Source organism: Rhagoletis pomonella, unplaced genomic scaffold (genome assembly GCF_013731165.1).
Source record: "Rhagoletis pomonella isolate Grant_MI unplaced genomic scaffold, Rhpom_1.0 Rhpom_scaffold_00006, whole genome shotgun sequence".
Taxonomy (NCBI): Eukaryota; Metazoa; Arthropoda; class Insecta; order Diptera; family Tephritidae; genus Rhagoletis; species Rhagoletis pomonella.
The window spans coordinates 20,023,518-20,048,700 of NW_023458560.1; the positions used below are offsets into that span (position 1 = coordinate 20,023,518).

At 35.5% G+C, this 25,183-nt stretch overlaps 1 protein-coding gene across 2 annotated transcripts in view; it reads left to right on the forward strand.

Annotated features, from left to right (window-relative positions):
- The window catches only part of LOC118740478 (calcium/calmodulin-dependent 3',5'-cyclic nucleotide phosphodiesterase 1), a 737,853-nt gene extending 713,334 nt beyond the window's left edge, over positions 1-24,519 (forward strand). Inside the window, exons 5-7 of one of the 2 annotated variants that reach the window (XM_036472036.1) lie at positions 9,085-9,334; positions 10,896-12,012; positions 22,614-24,518. In XM_036472036.1, the coding sequence (XP_036327929.1) occupies positions 9,085-9,334; positions 10,896-12,012; positions 22,614-22,672 (1,426 nt within the window). In that variant the 3' untranslated portion in view covers positions 22,673-24,518. Of the gene's footprint in view, positions 1-9,084; positions 9,335-10,895; positions 12,013-22,613 lie in introns of both variants that reach the window. The other variant, XM_036472034.1, reaches the window with a different exon arrangement.
- The last annotated feature ends 664 nt before the right edge of the window (positions 24,520-25,183 follow it).

Genomic DNA, 25,183 nt, shown 5'->3' on the forward strand with positions numbered 1-25,183 from the left:
AGGTTTAACTGGGAAGCAGTGATAACCAGACATTGAACAACAGACCCACATATTTGGTAGCTAGACGAACATCCGTCAAAGTTCACTAAGCCAGAAAATGTAAAAAAAATCCACTAAATTTAATGACCGACGACTTAGGGCCGTTAGCAATATGTCTGGTTAATTCTAACTCCCAGTTGAACATCGTTTTTTACAACAGCTTATGCTTCCTCATATTATTTTCTTTTTCCAAATCTGAAAAAAATGGCTCGGTGTTAAAGGATTTGCCAACAATAAAGAGGTAGAGTCTATGGTGAATATTTAGTTATTTTCAGGAGCCTGACAGTTCCTACTGCAAATAAAGTAACGTGAACAAAATAAAATCTATTTTCGCAATTACTTTGTTTCCTTTGTCGGGTACTTCTGGGACCGCCCTAGTATACGGGACTGTAGCAGTGAAACAGTGTGGAATAACACTGTAGCAGCTTAGGGGCATAACAGTATGTCTCTTTTTTTAATGACCGGGAAAGTTTCAGGCAAAAGAGTACGAATTACTCTCACAAAAGAGAGGAAACTGCGAGAAATCTCATTTACGTTCCCGAATTTAAACATCAAACCGGTAGTGAAAGTAATTTAAATTTAAATTAAATTAACTGTGCATATGATACTTTTTTTCCTTATCACTCAAAGGAAAACTGTAAAATTTGCATTTTTTTAGTTTAGTAAACTTATGTCACTTTTAAAAAGGATCACCCTACACAAGCCTCTCTATGGAAGTGGAACGACATTTTGTCTGAAATTCGTTTATAGCCGAATTAACGCCGCATTATATAAGATCTTAAATAAGTAATATTATATATGAGCACTTTTTAATATTTTATGGACTTGCGTAAATTTTACCTATGTATTTATGCAAGTACATTTGTATGATCTATCTAAATTCAACAGCCTTAAAGCGTTACATTACAAAAATAAGTTTAAACCGATTAAAGCACTACATGAAAGGTTTAGAACTTTTTCTGCTCTCTATGTAAATATGTATTTGTTTACGAGTTCGTTCGTATATACATACATATGTATGTACCTTTGCACTATGTACAGGTTCTTAGTGGATATCAAATAACAAATGGAAAATATTTGTTAGTAAATGACGGTTCATAGAATATCTGTAAATCTATATGTAGTTGTAATGAAAATGTTTCTCATAAAAACCCTTTGTCGTAGGAAAGCTCAACACAAATTGATAAAGCAGCTGGGTTACACACCTAATAAAGATTGTATGTACGACTCTGCCATACGTGGTGTGCGTATTAATAAGCACCTACATATTTATGTACAGTAGACTGCATCACCAAAAAAAGTTGCGGTTTTTCCACCGGGATTACAAAATCTTTTATATTCTAAGACGTTCACCAAAATATTTCGTAAAAATATTAAGATTTAAGTGAGCTGGACCGATTTGAAAATACCTCCAAAAATGGAGTTTTTTATGAATAAAAATAGTTTCGTAAAGAACTTTTTGAAAAAAGTCCCCTCAGATGACAGAGCAGATTAAGCTTAAAAAATCTGCATAAAAATATTTAAAAATCTTTTCAACGGAATCGTAACAATGAGATTTTTGTTGCTGTTTTTTGTACTTTTTTTAAAGGTTGATTTACGAAAAACTTGAATAACTGGGCCAAAACTATTCTGATTTAGACTTATGGGATCTCAGTAGAAAGGTATTTTTACACTATTTTTATTTCTGTCCAAAAAAAACATCATACGTGTCCCAATTTTTTTCAAATACCAACACATCTTAATTCATCTTTGAATGACTTTCGTTCATCCTACCTTTCTCTTTTATCCCTTGAATGAGTTTATTAGCAAAGAAATAAAAAGGGTGCAAAAATACTTTTCCACCGACACCTCTTAAGTCTAAATCAGAAGAGTTTTGGCTCTTTTTTTATACCAATTTTTGAAAAAAGTTAAAAAACAGCGTTTTGTCATTTGAGAGATTTTTTTTTTTTAAATTTTAAGAAACTAGTTTTATTCATAAAAAACTCCACTTTTGGAGGTATTTTGAAATTGCTCCAGCTCACTTAAATCTTAATATTTTTTCGAAATATTTAGGTGGGCGTCTTAAGATATAATAGATTTTATAATTCCAATGGAAAAATAGTACCGATTTTTTTTTGTATGGGGAGTGATGCAGTCTAATGTACAGATATAATCCTATTATACATACTTTCTATTAAAGTTAAAGTGTTTGGTCAGTTAAAGTGTTTGGTCTACATATAAATTTATATTCATACAGGTATGTATGTTTGTGTGTAAGTCTTTAAGTGTTCGTGGCGTATGAGTGACCAAAAGTAGATAACGATCCATGTCGTACCTTAATTTCTTTGTAATATTAGTAATATCCGTTATTATCCAAAGGTTACTATCGTTGTTGGTCCCTTTCGATTGTAATCTTATATTGGCTTTAAGATTACATCTGCAAGGTATAATACATTTTATTAAGTGAGTATTTATAAAGACTGAAAATTAATGCTGTAACAACTATAGCGGTAAAATGGTCCCAGTGGTAAAATGGGAATGCATTACCTTTTTTTACCAAGAAAGGATTAACAAATACGGCTGAATGAAAAGAAGCATCGCAATGTAAGCGAGCGGATGGTGTGTAGTTCTGAAGTCACAAACAAAACAAGTGGCAAGGACTTTATTTTTAATTTTTATTTTTTTTTTGTTCTATATATAGATTATATTTATAGTTTCGTAAAGCGACATACACATTACTTTCGTATGACATCGTTGTGGAGAGATTCTTGCATCTTTTGGTGCTTAGGTTAAAGTCAAGGAAACACAAAGTGTATAAAACATTTAGAATGTTGACAGAATTAGTAAATGCTTACTTTTTGTTTTTAATTTTAAAATTAAATTTAACCAGCATGTAGAATGCTACGAGATATGCATTTCTCAAATTTAATAATAATATTTTAGGATCAACACCAACAAATAAGAAATTATGATTATTATTAAGCTTTAGACGATTTTTTTTTAATTCATAAAAAAATGTGAAATAATGTTTTAACCAGGTGGCGCTGAACTTATGGCTCAGGTATATACAAGAGCCTTGAAACAGCATTTTTATAAATTCCCACATAAATAAATAAAAATCATTTCTTGTATATCTTGAACATAAAGAGCAATAAATAGTATTGTTGGTATTGTAAATTTAAAACAACTCAACAAAAAGATGGTACGGTAAACTTGTACTCCAATCACTTGATGGGTTTTAAAAATACTTCATATATACATACACCCCTAGAAATTTGAGGTGCCCTTTTGCACCTCAGCATGTACAGTTTTCCTTATGTTTGTTTCATATTCATACATTTTTTTATAAAAATGTAGCGTATTCTACTAGTAAATCCGATTTAAATTTGTATAAGAATTTTATCCTAATGACCTTCAGTAAATAAGTTAATAATACTTTAAGAAAAATTTCGGATATGCATTTTTGTAGCCCGTTCAGTTTTAATATCTTTGGTCATAGGAAATAACCGCCTAAGCCGACTTAAGAAAGTATTGAGTTATATATGCTATCGTATTCTGCAACTACTATTCTATGTGTATGTGAAATCCCCATCTCGCCAGCTAGGCTATTTAAAAAGCTATAGACGAACATATTTTGGTATCCCCAAATGCTTAAAACGTCTTTTCTCGAATTCAGGTTTTTCGACTTAGGCGGTTATTGCTTATGACCACAGATAAAATGAAGTACAAGTAACTGTAAAATAACGTTGATTTTTTATTTATTTATTTTTCGTTGACGGTGCTGCGCATTTCCTTTCATACTTTGAAGCACCAAATGCTGCATCAACCTGAAATTTTAGGTATATTAATGCTTAATAATAAACTATCATTTGGCATACATATAAACTTGGTTCTCGATGTCGGCCAAACAGATGTAAATTACGGTAACTCTTTCCTGCTTAACATTTTTGTAAATATTTTGAACCGCTTAAGGTATTTTTTTTTAACAGGGTCAAGGAGACCCCTTCTGGTAGGAATTAATAGGTTGAAATCTTTCATGCACTCGGGATGAATAACTGTCGCAAATTCGCACAGGAGAAAGGCAATTGGAGAAGCTTTTTGGTTTCGTCCCAAGCCAAAAGACGGTTGTAGTGTCAAATAAGAGAAAAAAGAAGAAGAAGAAGAACCTACTGTAAAAAGAAATTATGATAATGTTGATCCAAATTCTTTTAGGGTTCCACTTCTTCTTCTTCTTCTTATATGGCGCTGTAACCGCCTAAGCGATTTTGGCCGAGTTCAACAAAGCACGGCAGTCGTTTCTTCTCTGTGCCAGCTGACGCGAATTGGAAATGCCAAGTGAAGCCAAGTCCTTCTCTACCTGGTCTTTCCGTCGCAGTGGTGGCCTCCCTCGGATGTTGTCATTGTCCATGCTTCTGCACCATATACCAGCACGGGCATGATGAGTGACTTATAGAGTGGGTTCCACTGCCCCATATAAATATTAACATATTCTTAGAAAGGGCTTTGCTGTTAACAATTTACACAAATGTACTTAGGTATATTTTATTTTATTTTTGAAATGAAATATAACTATAAACAATTATATTCCAAAAAAAGGCACTAACTACTAAGGCTATTGGCCTACTAAAGTATATGTTAATATTATTTAGCATTACAAATGAAATTCAATAAGCATTTTAAGTCTCCAAAAAATATATTTGTTATGAGCCTTAAATAAATTCCTTAAAGAAGTATGATTTTTGCGAATTTAAAGAACATATTTAAAAGAACCTCTGAATTACGTCCTACAAAAGACCCTCCGAAAGCTCTTCTTTTGTAGCGAAAGCAGAAGCCTTTCAACTTTCGCCCATCCATACAAAAAAAGGGAAAGGAATAACTTTCAGAGAGGCCTTTTGGAAGAGCTTTTAGCTCTACTGGGTACTAGCGGGAGTCCCTACCGCGAGGTATTACCCGCAGAGCCAATTATGCAAGTTTTGTACAATCTTCATTTTCTATTTTTTACTACATTCAATAAAAATTATGAATGCACTCGTCTCGACATTGTAAATGACAATGATGAGCTTTCTAACCATTTTGGATGTTATTTTCATTCTTCAAACTTTGTATCCAGCAGGCTGTAATATAAGTCAATAACTGTACATGAAGTTAACTAATGTAAGTTCCAAAAAAAAAAGACAACATAGATCTTAAAATAATCAAAATATAAACATATATCAAAAAATAAACAAAATCAAAGGGCACCACCATAAGAAAAAGGACTGTCCTTTGAAATCACGTACGGTTGGTCACCGCACCGCATTTAAATGTGGTCATCTGATATTTTTATGTTTACAATTTTCTCTTTGTGCTTCTGATATTTACGCGTTAAATGAAAAAATATATTTTTTATGCTGGCGAAGAATAAGGGGATGTTTTGCGACTGAAATTATTTAAATATTGCCTTCAACAAGAAATACGTTTGGATGAAGTTTCAGTTCACAATGGTATGCCTAACCGTTGAAACACAATACCAGCGAACGGCGAACTTCGTCCATCTAAGCAATGCTGACGTCCAACTTTCGCCCAGACAATTCGCTTACTGAAACACATATAGAGCGTTATTTAGCGCAGAAGGCTGTCAAAGGATAAGGTGACCATATTTCAATAAGGAAGCTTTGACAACGAATAGGGAAATCCCAGCAAAAATAAGCTCAAAATATAAAAATAGTGTTTAAATATAACCACTATTAATCTTACGTTTTACGAAATTAGTCTCTGAAAGAAAAATAAAGGTTATTTTCACGGCGAAAAATTCGCCGTTCGTCGGCATTGTGTTTCAACGGTGATGCCGAATTCTTAAATGTCAAAATACAAAGCAACGGGTTATTATACTTCAAAGCCAGATGGAAAAGGCTAAATCCACATTTACTTTAAACTTTATAATCCTTATTGTACATGTCTCTCCCCATTGCTCTTTTGGGAGGTTCTACAATCAACCCTCATACTTAAGCAACCTTTACTTAAAAAACAAAATTTACGAAATACTAAATGCTGGAAGTTCTGGTTTTTTTCTGTGCAAATATTGTGGAAATCCTGTATATTCAAGTATGTTCCGACATTAATTCACTTCAATTTCACATTTTTGTATTTTGATACACAGTGAAAAGAGAGAGAGAAATTTACTTTTGTTTTTTCAAAAGTATTTGCCGTTGAAATAAAAGTTCCATGGTAAAAACAAAAATACCACCAGAAAAAAAACTTGGAAATAATTTTAAAAAATTTATTGAATGATTGATAGAATGTCGAAACATGCTTGATTATTTACGTTTTTTTTTTTTTTTCAGAGAGCTTGAGGAGATTTTTGTATTTCCGCAAATACGAGTGTACTTTTTTATTATTGTTTTAAAATGCCAAAAGTCCTTTAAAATTTAATAACATGAAAAATAAATATAGTTGAATGCAACATAGCGCATTTTGTAGTATTTTGGTTTGTGTGTGTGCATGTATTTCTGCTGGGCAAATAAATATGTATATCGATATGTAAATAGCTATGGTAGCAAGTTATGCCAACGGCGGAATTTGAGGAATTGCGTTTTTTATGAAAATTTATTGCAGTTTATAGAATTTTTCTGTTTATTTTGTGCGAGTTACATAGTTTAAAGTTTTGTAGCAAAAAAAAAATTGTTTATATGTATGTGTGTGAAAAAAGTTTAAAAATACTACATAGGCTTTGCACGAATGCGTTCAAAATATTTTGAAAAAAAAAATAGCTCAATGCCCAAATTTTTACCAAATACTAATATGGATGTAAATAAATACACACTGGTTTTGTACTAACCACAAAAGATCGCATACACTGTGTGTGTAACCTAACACTACACTCACAAATTTTAAGGCACAATAAAAAAAAAGAAACAACACCAACAAACAGAAGAAATTTTTCACTCTTGCAACTTAAATTCCTGCTGTTTAACGATTTTTGTTTTGTGTTTTTGGAAGAAAATCGTTGGTACTTGCGCACAGTGTGGCGAATAGAAAAAGCTAGCTGGACAAAATTATTTTATTAGTGTTTTAGATAGATAAATAAGGAAGAAACTAAAAAAAAAAAAAATGTCTATAACTGGGGTCGGAAATACCCCATTGACCCAAAACTTTGTGGTAAACGTTTTAAAATACAACAGCTATAGTGCCGAATGAAAATTCTTTAGAAAGGGAATTTAAAGAATATGTTTATTATATATTTTAAAATATCTTATGCCTTAAAAAAAATATTTCTGGTTTTCAAATTAAAAAAGAGTAATACTTTTCAAAACTTTCAAAAGATACATATGTATGGGCATAAATCTGTATACAGAAATTTCAAAATCTTTAGAAAACAGTACACGTTTTAAATTTAAAATAAAACTTATATGTAGAACTCATTAAAACATAAAAATGTGAATGGAACTATAAGGTTCGCTCTCAGTTTTCAAAAATAATACCACCATCTTCCTTACTATTTGAATCTTCATACTGCTTATTTACTGATATTCTACAAAAATAATTTGCATTGATGTTTCTTTTGGAGTATTTCTTGTGCAACATTGACTTTTGTCCACCTAGCTTTTACTAGTCGCCACACTGCGTAGCACTGGAAGTTCTATCCGGATTTTTTGAATATGCAAATAATTCGTATTCCAATATTCGAATAACTGATCAAAAAATCCGAATAACCGGTTATTTAACGGATATCCGGGGAACAGATATTCGGATTTTATCCGTATACACGAATACCAGAACGCATATTCGAATTTACGGTTAGTCCCAGCCTTAGTTTCTGCCGCAAGTACATGGCACCTTCTTTGTAACGAATATACAAAAAAATTCGCGAATTTGAATTTAAGTTTGCGCTAAAATCTTTTCCCTTTAACTGCACTTTCCACTCAAACTACTAACTATGAGTATATACTTATGTACTTACGTACATATATGTATACAGCAACCTTAACTACTCTTAACTACTTTCTAATTGCTGCGCTGTACTTTCTTGCACTTTCACATACATAAACACAAACGCATTTGCATTTCAACACAGACATACACATGTACATATAATCAGTCAGTCAGTTGCCGTGCAATGCGAATTCGTTCACTTAAAAGTTAGATTAATGACAGCTTTGTCAAGCACTTACTTACATTTGTACATACTTACACACATGTGAACATAAATAAATACTTACATAAGTAATTAAAAATGTAATACTCCTTTCTACACTGTACATAAATAAAAAGTTTATACATTTTCTTTTTTTTTTAATCTAACTTTGTTTATTCTTTATTCTACTTTCCCAACACTTTTAATTGATTTTTTGTGCATTCACTTGTGTTTCATGCTCTGTGTTTGCTTTTTGTACTTCCTGCAGCAAAAAACAACAAAATTTACACGCTCTTATTAAGCAGCAGCAGCAGCTTAAGCCATGTGCTGTGGGGCGGCGGTTTGTGCCAAAACAAAGCGCACAAGTACACACAAACAAATCAGCTCTACCAAAAATAAACTCAAAACTCAAACCAAATTTCTGTTTACTAACTATTATTGCATTTTCGCACTTTCACTTCCGTTACCGCTTGCCACTGCTGGCACTAACCTCCTAAATACTATGTACGTCCTCCTCTCTCCAATGTGAAAACAATAAAACCGAATTAATACGAAACACACGAGAGTGATGTACAAAACTTCGCAAATGTTTGAGTTTTTGCGCTGTGATGCAAACTTATTTATACTTTCCTTTAATTTCGAATGCGTAAAAGTTAAGAATCCCTTTCTGCTGTTTTGTTTTTTTCTTTCTTTTTAGCTTTTGCAGTTCTTGTGTTATTTTCTGTTTTTGTTCAACAAAAATATTTAAGTTTTCATTCTTTTTATGTATTAACTCGTAATCATATTAAAAATTGTAGAAAATAATTTTGTTTTAATTTCTTTTACATTTTTTTTTCACAATAAAAACATTGAATACAATACAAATACTAATAAATTTCTGGTATTCTTTTTTCTCCTCCAACTTACCCTTATCCACCTTTCCCTCATCAATTCCAAAACTACCCAACTCACAGACGCCTCGCCGACGAAGATGACGAATTATCCGAGGTGCAACCAGATGCTGTACCACCTGAGGTGCGTGAGTGGTTGGCCTCCACGTTTACGCGGCAATCAGCGACTACACGCAGACGAAACGATGAGAAGCCGAAATTTCGTACTGTTGCCCATGCAATACGCGCTGGTATATTTGTGGATCGAATATATCGTAGCGTCTCGCGTACGGCGCTCATGCAATTTCCGCCTGAAGTTGTCCAAATACTTAAGGTAAGTACTTAGTCATGGCAAATGAGTATTTACATATATGTTTTATTGAATGCGAATAAATGAGAACTTCCCAAAAAGTACTGTTCTGACTTCGTTTGCGATAAGGCTTCGAGTGGATAGGCAGCTTATAGCTGAGTTAAGGGCTGAGCTGATGAGCACGAAAGAAATTCTGTGCATCAATTTTAACTCTGCTGCTGGTGTGCGTACTTGCTGGCATGCACTTCGCTTATTCCCCCACCACTCACTGAAGACCACGAGGCTTATAGGAATCTTAGGTAATCTTCGGGCATGCGTCCTACCAGCTCTATGTCATCAGCTTTAGTAGGAGGATTGAGAGCAGTGTGACCGTTTTGATCCAAGTGGATCAAAACTGATACATTTTTCGATGAATTTTGGAGAGATACTTTTTTTTCAATTTTGATACTTTTCCAAATACAAATGAAAACATCTGTAAATTTGTATGCATTACAAAACATGTCGTGCACCTTTGGCAATGTACATCCAAAAGTTCATTGTCGTTCTCTGAACGAACCTTTCATGTATTGTGATTCATGGTCCATGTCGAAAAACGTCAAAATGTGAACAGCGCTGCATTTTTTTATTTTCGCTATGTTCAATAACAAAAATTAGGGCTTGGTACTCGGTAATTCGGTGCTCGGTAGGGCCCTGTTTCCTCAGGAAAACTCCAATGTCGTGATAACCATGTCACAAAATATATTTCCAATGGATACCGCCTTATTGCTTGACATCTATTGCAGGCAATTTGATAGTTTGACAGCCATATTTTCACTTGATAGAAAGCGTGCTGGTGGTTATTACGCAAATCGCATTCGAGAAATAATTTCAACTTGCTCGTGCAACAAATGTTAAATTGTTTTGGAAAATGGTTTTTCATAAAAATTATTGGTTTTATACCATATTTATGCTTTGATACTTAAATGAAAAAAAGTGATACATATTGATACATTTTAAGTCTCTTTTCTGCTACAATTTTTCACAAGCCCGCGGTCGCACTGATTGAGAGTAGGGTATATAATTTCTCGGCTGTCCGTTGTGAATTGTCGTACTGTTGCATCCACGCTATATATTGTATGCTCCTCACTTCTTAGAAGTCAATAGTGATGTTCTGAAAAAAGAAACTCGGAACCCCTATACTAATCAGCTTAATGAAATACCTAGGTTATTCAATTGTTTTAAGAGTGGTTCGCTAGAATTCTGAATTAGTTCTTTAATGGCCCCTACTTTACAATCATGTGGCCTACTTCTACTCCTTTTTTCGTGAAATAAATCGTGTCTAAGCACGGAAACAATTCCCGTTTTCGGCATTCATTTATTCCAGACCAATTTGGTACAATTTGAAAAATCCTTTATCCAACCCTGGTTAGAACTCGCTTGTATTCAAATCACCAAACATGCATTAACAACAAAAACAAAAAGGTGATGCATTCACATTGCAGCTCCACGCTGCCATACCTTATAGTCCCTTAAGGAATACTTTATATTTGTAAAGATTACCTAGTTATTTCAATTTCTTTCGTTAATATTTTCATTTTCTTTACAGAACTTGGATGACTGGTCATTTGATGTGTTCGCCCTAGCGGAAGCAGCTGGCGGCCAACCAATCAAATACCTCAGCTACGATTTGCTCAATCGCTATGGCATCATACATAAATTCAAGATAGCACCTGCCACATTGGAAATATTTTTGAATCGCGTCGAAGAGGGCTACTGCCGCTATCGCAATCCATATCACAACAACATTCATGCGGCCGATGTTACCCAAACGACGCACTATATACTCTGCCAAACGGGTCTCATGAATTGGCTGACTGACTTGGAGATCTTCGCCACTTTGCTTGCCGCGCTCATACATGATTTTGAACATACCGGCACCACGAACAACTTCCACGTAATGTCCGGTTCGGAAAAGGCACTACTCTATAATGATCGTGCCGTTTTGGAGAATCATCATGTGAGCGCCGCTTTTCGTTTGCTCAAAGAGGACGATTGCAATATACTGAACAATTTATCACGCGAAGAGTTTCGGGAATTTCGTACACTCATCATTGACATGGTGCTGGCCACCGATATGTCCTTCCATTTTCAACAACTTAAGAATATGCGCAATCTGCTGACGCTCAACGAAGCGTCGGTGGATAAGTCCAAAGCGATGGCATTGGTACTACATTGTTGTGATATTTCGCATCCGGCAAAACGTTGGAATCTCCACCATCGCTGGACGATGTTGTTATTCGAAGAATTCTTTCGACAGGGTGATCTGGAGCGCGAACTTGGCCTGCCGTTTAGCCCGATGTGTGATCGTAACAATATACTATTTCCAGAGTCACAAATCGGTTTTATTGATTTCATTGTGGATCCCAGTCTATCGGTTATGTCCGATATGCTGGAATATGTGTTGACACCGTTAGCGCCAATGTGCAAGACAACAAATGCGAGTATAGATGCTGGCGATGTGCCGGTTGATGGTGCGTCGGCAAGCGCACGCAGTCGGTTAAGCTCAAGCATCGACGAAGGCGGCACATCAACAGCTACGCAACAGGAGGAGGGTAGCGGAAAGCCTGCTGGTGGAAAAGTGACGCCAAAGTTTAGTATACGAAAACCATGGCTCACTTGTCTCAATGATAATAAAAAAATCTGGAAAGAGCAGTCGCTTAAAGGTAAGTGCGTTTAATTACAAATATCTGAGAAAAAAGTGTTAGGCAGGAAAGATTAAGCAATTTCTTTATTTACATAATAGTACATGGAATAAAGACATTTTACTTCGAAATAATTAGAGGGAGGTTGAATTTTTGCATTGGCACTTCCTTTTGTGCTTTTAAACAACATGAGAAAAGTCCCTATCCGCGGGGCCAAAGGTCAAATTAAACCGTTTTTGGCAAAAATCTGTTAACGGCCACTTTTGATAATTTCGAACAATATAGCTTAGCAAATTTCCTAAAAAAAAATAAATAAATAAATAAAAGGAAAATCCCGAAGATTTTACACATATCGATAGTCCTGTGCAATAACGACACAATTCAAAATTCAAAAAATAAAAACTGTTACTACTGTTAAGTGGCCCACGTCTCTAATCCTTGTCGAATTCATGTCTAATCTTCTGTACTCACTTTAGCAATCCTTACCGCTTACTTTAGTAAGGGATGGAAATGAGGAAATAGATTCGACAAGGATTAGAGACAAGAACCACTTAACAGTAGTAACAGTTTTTGTTTTTTGAATTTTGAATTGTGTCGTTATTGCACAGCACCATCGATATGTGCATAATATGGTAATTTCGTTTAATAAACCCCTAAACGCCATCTTTTTTCATCCTTTCCCTTATACAATTCTATTTTTTTATATTCAAAGAGCGCTAAACTCAATTATATGTAGCAAACCATACACCTATGTATATACTTATATACAGATACTCCTCTTCATTTGAGTAGGGACACATTTTTTCTTCAAGAAACGAGTTTATATGTGGACTTGTGGGCATTGGAGAAGCTTCATTTTAAACTTATTTTGAAGAATGGTCAATTTCGAAGACAAGTGGTGAAAATTAAGAAAACGCTTTGATCACTTTGCATTTTATTTCACCCTTTATGAAACTACACGAAAATGCTTACTATTTTGATCCACTTGAATAGACGCATGTACGCGTAGCATTCTTCTTAAGAATTTAAAGGACATTTAGAACTAAAACAGAGCAAAAATGGGCGAAGCAGGCGAACTCTTAACTGCAAGAAATGCTTAAATGAAGGACTTCACGGATCCAGAACTTTGCAGGCCATCTGTTGGAAATAAATCTGAAGAAAATGCTAATGTATTTGACAGCTGAAGCCGGCACACAGAATCGCATGAACAGAAGTGCCAGAACACAAAAGCTAGACTGAAATAAGAAAAAGTCCATTACGAGGTCAGCATCTTATTGTCGAGATAGTGGACCAAAATTAAAGAAAAGCGTTGGCGTTCATGGCACCACATGGTATATTTACTACGAATTTCATTTCATTTTATTAAAAACTAAAAAAGTAATTATGTAGTATGTACAATAAGATATAAAATCTTTTAGATCAGTTCAGATAATATTTTAAGTTTTCAAAATTACGAAAAAATCATGCAAAAAAAGTATTAAGGACATTTTTTTTACAAACTTACGCACCGATTCGCACTGCAGAACTGTAAAAACGAGAATGACGAAGCAGAGTAGTATTTCTAGCGTTCTTTCTATTCTTAGCACCTAAACTCAATGAAAAATGTTTGAAATTAGATGTTTGCAAAATTTGCGAGTCAGACAATCCATGACATTGGCAGTTGTTCTTCCCGGCGAATAAAGCAGCGAGATGTCCTTGAATTTTCAAAACGCGCCTAGAACTGTATTCTGGCTAGGGGTTTTTTTCCGTACATTAAATTTAAGGATGTAGTAACTAACACTTAAAGTGTTATATAGTACAATTGTTGATTCAATGTAGTCCTTTCCTTGTGTTAAAGCCACTGTGCCTATTCAAGTGGAATAAAATCCAAAATAAACGAAGTGTTTTCTTCACCACTTTTCTTTTAGAAAATGATCGTTCTTCAAAATGAAATTAAAACGAAATTAATCTGATGTCCACAAGTGCAGATATAAGCTCGGATCTTGAAGAAAAAATGTATACCTATTCAAGCGAAGCGGAGTGTATGTACATACATATGTATTTGTATAATGTTGTCTGACCCAAATTTTTTTATTGGTACACCACAGAATTTTTCACGTTCAATGCGTCTATTTAGTTTGCGTTAATTACCAAAAAATGTTGTTAATTGAAATTCAATTCAACTTTGATCCCTCCTTAACTTTACCTGACCTTCGAAAAGTGCGTGCTTGCTATACCCACGAGCAATGTCCAAGGTTATTTGGGGCAGCATTATATGTACACATGTATGTATGTATGTATGTACATACCATTGCCAAGGGCTCTTTTTTGTGCAAAATATTATTGGCTGCGTTAATTAATTAATACATTTTTTGGGATCAGCAATTTTGTTTCAGGTTTTATAGCCGATAACAGAGATGCATTATATGTATGTCCGTACATACATATGTAATTCCAATATCAACGAACAGCAGAACAGCAGAAGCCTGAAATTGAAATTTAGTTGTTATTTATTACATAAAGAATCCGCAACCTTTTTATACGACCAGGTAGCTTCGAATAAAATATTTTGTAATTACATATTGATTTTTATTATATGATGGTGCCAATAAGAATGGAAATAAGCAAGACCTGATACATCCCGCGCGGTGAGGGCTGCCAACCTTTGTTTTAATGTATACCGTAACTAAGAAGTCATTGCACATCTTTTTGCATAAGCTCTCAAACAAACTGTACAATTTATTCCCTCGAGTTAAGAAAAGAAAATTCAAACATTTTCCTTGACTAACCAAACGATCTCACGCAAACTTTTGGGCAAATATTCACCATTTCCATCTTCCTAATGAAATACACTGTTGGCATCAGTCTCGCAAAGCTTTGCTTTGGTACAACCAAAAACTCAATTTATCCATTTACATAATAATTCTTTGGCAATTTGCACAAACCACTGAAATTGTGTGATTGCTATTTACAAAAGTTTTAGAAATACCCAAGGCGTTTGATTGTTTAGTTGGTTCAGTGGCCTCACCAGCTACGAGTGCCATTCATCCCGAACCTTCGTAAGTACGTATGTATGTAGGATACCACGATTACTACTTCACCTAATTGGAGCACAAATTTGCTCATGACACAAGTGATTTCCCCATTTACGCACACAAATCACTGCTCCAAGGCAATTGTGCTTGGTTAGCTGTTAAACAGAAATAATCTTCGAAACAACTCGTTAGCCAATGAGGAGAGTGGGTGAGGGAGGAAGTTATTATGCGGAACCCACAATTTGCTAAATAGTCTTGTTCTCTCACATTATGCCAGTCTGCACGAGTTATTTCGAAGAGAAAATTCATAGTTATCTGGGCTTGCTTGGTAGCGAATTATATTTTCTGATTATTGTTAATTATAGCAACATAATATTATTTTGTAAAGAGGAATAATGGTTTTGCTTATTTGGTCCTAACACTCATAGTTATTTACATATATCAATCAATGGAGTTAAGTATTTATTATGTAATGTTAAAGTAAGTGAGTTATATGAGGCAGTAATCAGAGGGCTAAGCAGAAAACGTAAACTAAGTTACGGTAGGTTGAAATGACTTGCATACCGGTTTTCTAGCTCATCTGTGTGGTTCAGTGTTTAAGGTCTCTTTCCCGTTCTTATTCTTGTTTTGCTTTATAATCGATTACACTAGTTTACACTAAGAAAAACCCCAAAAACGAGACCATCCAATTCCCATGTAAAATCGGTCGCTGAGGCCGAAATTGGCATAATTTTCAAGATATCGTCACATTGCAATTTTTGAGTAAAGAGAAAAAGGTCGACCACAAAAATTTCTACTATCTCGAGAATCGGTTAACCCATCAAAAAAAAGTGACATGTCATACGAAAGGTAACTAAATTTGCCATATTTCGTTTGCAAATGATGTTGCAATATATTACACATTTACAAAATATCTACAAAGAATTTCACAAAATAGGGGTCCGCCCTTTCTTCTTTAACAGAAACCCGTTTTCTGGTGATGTCTCGAAAACTACAAGCCAGAAAAAACATATAATTTATATTACAGTGTTATCTGGCTGGAGTGAACACCCGATGCTACGAACACCTCGAAAGAGTGAACATGAAAATTTTTCCATTGAGTACTCTATAGAGTGAACAATTTTGTGTCTTTGTAGAGTGAACAAAATTTAAAACCAATTCCTTCCAAATTCAAAACTGTAACGACAAATTTAATAACAAAAAGGTTAATCCCTTCGCCAGGCCGATCCCGTAAATCCCCGTATTAGGGATCTCAACTCGGAGATTCGGCAACTAGTGAACGTACATAAGCGGAAGAAGTGGGAAGACCATCTGAAGACCTGTAACTTCGCCTCTGGTGTGAGCAAGCTTTGGTCAACCGTGAGGTGATTGTCCACCGGGGAAACCGTCCAACAAAGGAGAGTCTTCTCGCCCGATAGCTATATAGAACTATTCAAGTGACGCTACTAGAAGACAAACGGTGGGCTGCGAAATACCTGAGTGGTCGTCAGTGATCTTTAGAGACAAATCGAGCAAACCTAGGAAAATAAAACAGCGAGTTCAACAGGGTGGCGCCCTTTCCCCACTACTGTTCAACATTTAAATTTCTACGCTCCCTCTACCACCAGAGGTAGTCTCGATTGTCTCTTATGCTGTCTAGCGAAACGTTGCTGTCCTTGTCGCGGGGCTAGACCTTAAGTGGTGACATGGGGGCCCTTAGGGGTTTCCATGTCGGCTTGAATTAACAGGGATGCTTCGCATGGGAACCTGTGTAGGACATGTGCTTACGCAGATTCCGATGTGGAGATTACCGTACCAACGAACCCAGGGGGGTTTCGCGTTGCGAGGCTACGGGTGTCACAATCCCGGGTACCCCAGTCAAAGGCTACCAATCCTGAATCGGTGGTATGGTTCATTTGGGAGAAGAGCCATTTGCTTTCGAAAGTCATACCAAAGACTTTAAAAATGGTGCCACGGGGAACAGATGCCCCCGGAGTGTGTTCGTCGGCGAGACGAGCAAAACTGGTGACACAAGCAAGGCTTGCAAGGTAGCCAAGGCAAACACTGGCATGGCTTACACGACTAGAAAATGGAGAAAATGGTGAAAATGGGGATAATGGAGATAATGGTGAAAACAGTTGTAATTGGAGGAAGTGTGGTGGAAACCGCTGGAAATGGTGAAAAAGTTGTGCGCAAGTTGAGCAATTCGATCCGTTGCGAAAGCTGAGCCGTGTCACCGCTCCTGGATGTGGAGGGTGCCCACGAGCGAGGCCAGTAGGACGTGTGAGATGAGCAAGACGGAGCAAGATGGTGAATGTGTGTCGAGCAACTCGATCGGTCGAAAGTTGAGCAAGTGGTGTCACCGCTCCTGGATGTGGAGGGTGCCCACGAGCGAGGCGATTAGACTTGTGAGACGAGCAAGACTGAGTATGAATGTGGAGTGAAGTAGTCTTGTAAGTCGTTCTAGTGTGAGCTGAGTCAGTTAAGTGGGTCAGGGTGAGTTGAGCCAGTCCAGCAAATCTCACCGGCGAGCATTACTCCGGTCTGTTCATGGGTACGGCCCCTTTTGGGGAGTATCGTGGTGGCTGTGGTTTAATACCTAAATGCGGGTAGAACCAGCAATGGTTCAATGTGGAGTTGCATTGCAACCGGATGTCGTGATCCAGAGAACGTCAGAGGTTTAGGTAGGCCTCGACCCTACCAAGGTGGTAAGTGTGTCCACCACATACTGCCAATTGGTACTGAAGTGCTTGCAGTTCAGCGCAGTGATTAATGCAAAAATTAATCCGTTGTGCCAAATGCGGGTACCGTGGTTAAAGCCGTTGGCAGGAAATCACGTTAAGCCTACATCTCTTATGCTGACGATTGCTCGATAATGGTTATTTCACCGAGCTTTCTCGCTTCGTCACTGCACGGAGCCTAACCCTCTCCCCTAAGACAAAGTTCCCGGTTCTGAATTATGCAACGCCTGTGTGGTTATCGGGGACTAATAGGACGCAGTGGATGAAACTGCAGACTTGCCAAAACACGGCAGTCAGACAGCGACAGGATGCCTTTTGATGTTGCCGAAACATCACCTGCGCAACGAGGCCAATATGCTCCCGATTAAGGAGCATAACACAATGCTCTGCAAGCAATTCCTAGTAGGGTGTCATCGTGTTAGGTACCCGAACAGACATCTTCTTGCGGAAGAACCCTCGCGACGGCACGTCACAAGGCATCTTTATGAACTGACGGACGAAGTCCGGGGGTTCAAAAAACTACCTCTGTACCCAACAGACTACCGACAGTTATATAGACTCTCGATCTGTGTATGCCGTTCTGGGAACGCAACCACCAGACGTGGACGAGACAGAGCTTCGTCTGCCTCGGGAGACTCGGACCCCATAGCCCAACTTCGATCTGGCTACTGCAGCAGGTTGAACTCATACTTGAGCAGAATAAATGCAGATGTGCCAAATGAGTTCCCCGCATTCGGAGAGAAGCCCCATTACTCGCAGCATCTCTTCGCATACCCACTGAACCCCACCCTGCTAACGCCTCTGGCCTTATGGACAGACCCCATCGAGGCTACACGCTTCCAGGGTCTACCGCTAATAGAGCTTGACGACAACGATAGAACAACAACAGGAAACATGTTTTGGCATTAGCTGAGGCAAAAGACGACATTTCAGAGTTCTTAAAAATTTAACTTCAAAAGACGTACTGCGCAATAAAATTGATTTTAAAGAACAAAAAACTCAATCTGGATATAGTGAACAATCTGCATTTTATGAACTGGTCTTGCATTAATTAGTTCACTCGACCCAGATAGCACTGTATATTCTATTCGTTCTCGGATAAAAAGGATTGCTTTGTTTACATAAGCCTAAAAGTAGATAGTACCAACTATCAAAAATTTATGCGCATAATACCTTTTTGGGTACGTTTATCTACTTACGTCTAGTACGAAAATAACTTTTATGACGTCAGCGAAAGGATGGACACTGTCAAATCGACAAAGAGGGATTAGCACTCCGCGGAAGGCGCCACCATTGTTTCGCTGTATCATGTGGAAAGAATATTTTGCTGCGCAGTTGCATGTCGTGTCGCTAAGTGAGTTTTTTTACCTTCCTTCTATTAGCTAGAGATGTAACTATGTAATATTGATGCGCCTAAAAGATGCAGCGATTTCTATTCTCAAGTTACATACCTGATGACAGTGGGAATGGCAATTATAATAGGGAGGTTTTAGTTTTTTAAACTGTAATTTTATTGACTTTACAGTTAGTATCATTAAAGCGCTTACAATAAACATTTTGCTGCATATTTTTAGGCGCGATAACAATAACTACCACCGACGAGGTAGATACCTAGATTAGTTTTGCATATTCTATGTATTCTAAATAAGTGCTATAATATCTGGATAAAACAAGAAAGCGAACTGATGAAAACATGGTAATAATAACGCTGAGAAACGTATACTTTTGGGTCGTAGATTACTGATCTGCATATCATTTTCCAAAAACTGGTCACTTTCTCAAGATGTTTTTATTTTAAATTTGCATTTTGAATGAAAAAAATTGCAACTACATATAACAGGCGAATGAGTAATATTCGGTTTGTATGGGAAGAGCCACACCCCTTTCTCCAATAACCCCAATTTTTTTCATGACTATGCGATTGCTTTCGTATATCTCCATACCATGTTCAAGAACTCTATCATGAACACTTCCAGAGATTTGCAGTGTTAAATTTTCGGTTTGTATGGGAGGTGCCACGCCCCCTGAACCTAGCGGTATGAAATATACTTTACATCCGATTCTCATACAACCACAAACACTGTGACAATGAATATATTAGATATTTTATGTCTTTTTATTATAAAAACAAGATTGTATGTTCGTACTCGATACTTCAGAAATGTCCCGACTTTTGGCCACAGAAATCTGGTCACAGTATATATATATATATACAGGGTGTCCCAGAAGTAACGTGCCAAACTTTAGGGGAAGGTAGGTGGGCAGGTGAGCTCACTGATAAACAAAAAATTTTCAGGTAAAAGTGTCACCGTTTTTGAAATATTTACATTTTTTCGAATTTAAAAAAAATCGTGCCTTTTCATGTGTTTTCTTTAACTGCAACTACAAACCGGGCAATACTTAGTAAATTTTTTATGTAAAATACTTCCAGATAGTTGCCTCTCCATACTCAAATGCAATGTAGTTAAAATATATTAAGGAACCATCATAAAATTAGGACTATTTCTGGATTTTTATCTTTTTGATATTTTCTTCCCCAACTTTGACTATCTCGGATGAAAAAAAAATGTACTGAGCTATAACTTTACATTACATAAAAAAATTGCTCATTTAATAAAGATTTCAGAAAGGTGCCACACTTACTGTTTTGAATAGAAAATAAAAGTTATAGCCACTTGTGGGCAAAGGACTGAGACACACTAATACAAACTGTATTTAATAGATTTAAATTTAAGTTGCTCTTGTTGCCGACCAATGACATGCTAAATAGTACAAAGGTACATAATTACTTGCTTCTGACATTATTTTATGTTACTTACCGGAATTCGGACTAGAGTCTATAACAAGGGCTATATCTATCAATATTTTGTGTGAAGGATGGGTTCACGTGAAATAAGATATACATGAGTTGTTTGAAGAAAAATTTATTCATTTATTGATAAAATATGCTCAAATTGGCGACCTTCTACTCTAATACAAGCTCGGCACCTTTTAAGAAAAGACGCTTTTAGAGATCTTAAACTCAATTGGGCTATCTCAGCAGCAGCTCCATTTATTTGTTCCCGCAAATGCTCTTCGTTTTGAATTGTTTTTGAATAAATTTTGTCCTTAAGACAGCCCCAGTGGAAAAAATCTAATGGATTCAGGTCTGGTGATCGAGCGGGCCAGGTGATTGGCCCATATCGTCCAATCCATCGGCGAGGGTAAGTTTCGTCTAAATGAGCTCTTACCTCACGCCCGCAGTGAGCAGGGCACCCGTCATTTTGAAGCCATAGTCTTCGCCGCAGGTTTAAGGGTACATCTTCCAAAATAGTTGGAAGCCGTTCCTGAAGGAACTCTAAATAACTGTGAGAGTTGAGCGTTGGCGGCAGTTCCACAGGTCCCAATATCTGACAGTTAAAAATACCGCACCATAAATTTATTTTGTACCGGTACTGCGAACGATCTTCTCTCATTTCGTGAGGATTGTCTATCTGCCAACTGTGAAGGTTATGTAAATTAAAATAACCATCACGTTTGCATGATGATTCATCCCTCCAAATTATTTTATTAAAAAAGTTGGGGTCTGATTCATGCATTCGCAACATTTCACGGCAAAATCTAACCCTCGACAGGTAATCTCTTTCTTGTAGAGCCTGAACACGTTGAATGTGGTAGGGATGAAATCGTTGGTCTTTTAAAGCTTTGTGAAGTGTAGTTTTTGGTATTCCCGTCCGTCTTTCCATCTTTCTCACTGAAGTCGATGGACCTAGTTCCACTTCCTCTAACACAACTTCAACACGCCACGCCTTCCAGGTATGCGACCTTAAAAAAGTGAAAAATGTTAATTAACAAGCAAGCAAACAAGAAAGGTGTAAAAATCAGTTACCTTCATATATTTCTCTATGGGTCCGGGCGAATACTTCACGACCCGGATGTCGACGATTGGGGTATCGCTCTGCATAGAGTCTTTGAGCAGCTCTGGCATTACAGCAAGCTTCACCGTAAATTAGGTGAATATCCGCATATTCATGCGACGTATACTGCGTTCTCTGTCATAGTATTAATAACACAATGTTCGTCCAGTTTCACAAAAACCACTTTCACTAATTCCGGTAAGTAACATAAAATAATGTCAGGAGCAGGTAATAATGTACCTTTGTACTATTTAGCATGTCATTTGACGGTAACAAGAGCAAATTCAACTTAAATCTATTAAATACATTCTAGCGTGTCTCAGTCCTTTACCCACAAAAGCGGCTATAACTTTTTTTTCTATTCAAAACAGTAAGTGTGGCACCTTTCTGAAATCTTTATTAAATGAGCAATTTTTTTATGTAATGTAAAGTTATAGCTCAGTACATTTTTTTTTCACTCGAGGTAGTCAAAGTTGGGGAAGAAAATATCAAAAAGTTAAAAATCCAGAAATAGTCCTAATTTTATGATGGTTCCTTAATATTTTTTAACAACATTGCATTTGAGTATGGAGAGGCAACTATCTGGAAGTATTTTACATAAAAAATTTACTAAGTATTGCCCAGTTTGTAGTTGCAGTTAAAGAAAACACATGAAAAGGCACGATTTTTTTTAAATTCGAAAAAATGTAAATATTTCAAAAACGGTGACACTGTTACCTGAAAATTTTTTGTTTATCAGTGAGCTCACCCCCCCACCTACCTTCCCCTAAAGTTTGGCACGTTACTTCTGGGACACCCTGTATAACTGCGATCAACACTCTGCACTTGCCTTTGATAAATAGGATAGATTTGTAGATTTTTGGTAGGCCTAGGAGTTTATCTACATATTTTTTCACGTATCTGCCTAATTATATTTTAGTATACGTAACAAATTAAAATAAATCTACATACATGTTTAAAATTAAATTACAAACTTTTTATTTTTTTTTCAGAGGAAGCCGCTCGCAACGAAAAAGCCGCTCAGAAAAAGGATGGTGATGAAGAGGAATAAATTCTGTATAGTGCATAATTGAATATATAAGAGCAACACCATAATTTGGAACTGAATAGAGACTTACATGTGTAATAAGTATGTCTGTTTAGAGAAAGTAGGGACAACAAAGAGATATATTTAAAAGCACACACACACACTTTCACACAGACACATTTATTAAATATACATACATATTTTACTTTAATGGTTGAAATTATTAGTTTTAAAAGCTTATATCGAAATCTTTTGAGATTGTAAACAGCAATTCGAGCGATTGCTGTGCCGCAAGAAAAAATATTACAAATAAATAAATAAACTAGATTTTTAATTAACTTCTGTAAGCCAATAAAGCATAAATATGTTAATATAATTATTATTAAAAATTCAATTTAAATTAATTAAAACTCAACATTTCTATGTATGTAGCGCAAACCGGCTAAATATTGACAATTACTTAAGCAAATAAACAAATATCATTAAAAAAAACAGCAAACAATATTAATAGAGGGAGATGAATAATGAAAAAATATTTTAAGTTCACTTTTTTACATAAATCAAATTACAAAAGAATTACTGCTTAATGAAAATTTAAATGATTTTGCAATGACATTTATGGACACGGCTGACAAAAGTAAGAACAACCGCAACATATACCAATTATATACCAGAATTTAATAACTCTTGCAATACATAAAAGAGAAAAAGCTTGAAAGTGAAATTTTGCAAAAACAAATAGTGGTAAAATAAATCCAATCAATCAGCAACAATGACAAACTTTATTAAGCATATATGTAGAAATAAACAAACAAGCATGCATACAATGTACATATATAATAAAGTTAGCTACACATACATACATATACATATATTTAATTTAGTGAATGCTGTTAGCCAAAACAGCATGCCAAATAAAATTAAAAGTGGTAACAAAATTTAGTGCAAAGCATACATATAGCAGTACATAAATTGAAAATCTAAGTAAAATATGATTAGAGCGCTGCACATGCATACATATGTACATGAAAAGCTATGTAAATATACATACATATGTATGTATATACATATTTAGGTGCATATGTACAAATACACACATAAATAGTTTATAAATGTGTGCATATGTATCACTTATATAATTTTGAAGATGTACAATTGGCAATAAGTTAAAGTTGTGTGTAATTAAAATTTTAGAATTAATAAAAACAAATATTGTTACATTTAATGTTTACTTTATGAATTGTTTAACTAATCCATATGCATTGTTGAAAGTCTCAAATTTAATTATAAGCTAAAATTACAATAAAATTTGCAAAAATAACACATAAATTACTTTTATTATTTTTTATGTTGACCTTCTGTTCTTTCTCGTTATGTTTTTCAAAAGTTATTTAAACCAACAATAGTTACCATATTTGATGTGTAAATTGAATAAAGCGCTGATAGGTGTTGCGTACTTTAAAATGCATTTCAACAATTTTGATTGCATAAGTACAAAAGGGCCAATTTTAAATCTAGATTTCACTATTGAATTATATTGCAATAACTGGAAAAATTAAAATTTTTCGTTCGCCATACGAAAGAAACAAATTGTAAGGATCTATCCCTCTATTTCAAGCTCATGTTGAGAAGATGTCGGAGCCATAAAAAAATATTTTTTTTGCCTCTAAAACGGTCGATTTATTTAGCTTGCTTATTTCAACTGGGAGTTCGATTTTTACTTTTAATGTTTTTTGAGCTCCGGAGTCGATTTCACATAGTAGCTCAATCAGCTAACCAGATTTGTGCGATCATAAGAAATGGGCGTTTCCAGCGGAAGGTCTACCGTGAAAAAAAATAAAAGGCATGTATCTAAATTAATTATAGTCCAATTTGGGTGCATTTTATAATATACACTGCAACTTTTTGCGAAAAATGGCCTCGCTAGGTGGCGCCAGGGCCGAGATATTTTGAAAGGCCGTATTTATGCTCCGATTTGCTTCAAATTTGTCATAAACCTAAGTATAGCTGAAGTCTAAATAAATACTATATTCCATATAATTATTAATATTTTAGTTGTGTTAAAAGTTCGTTTAAAAACAATATTAACAAAACTTTTTCAATGCATTGAGTAACGTAACGTTATGTAACATCACGTCAGATAGTTCGCCAGACAGCTCTGCTGATAAGAAATAAATAAACGAGAAATTTTTACATTTAAAAACTTGCAAAATTAACCTTAAACACTTCAAATATTACTACAAAAAATGTATACACTAGTCTTTTCAAATTTGCTGAGTTTGCAATTTTGTAACCCAAGTCATAACCCACTTCGGTTTTGTAACGTCACGGCAGCAAATATGTTCTCTAATATATTGAAATCTCTACTAGCAATAGTTGTAATTTTTTTTACTGACTAAATGACTGCAGCTCTCAAGAAAAACGAAAAATTCATATAAAATTACGCACAAGAAATGGAAAAGAAAATTTCTTCTGCCAGAATTTTTTAAATCGGTTTGCAGCTCGCAAGAAAAAAATGCTAGAATATTTATTTCT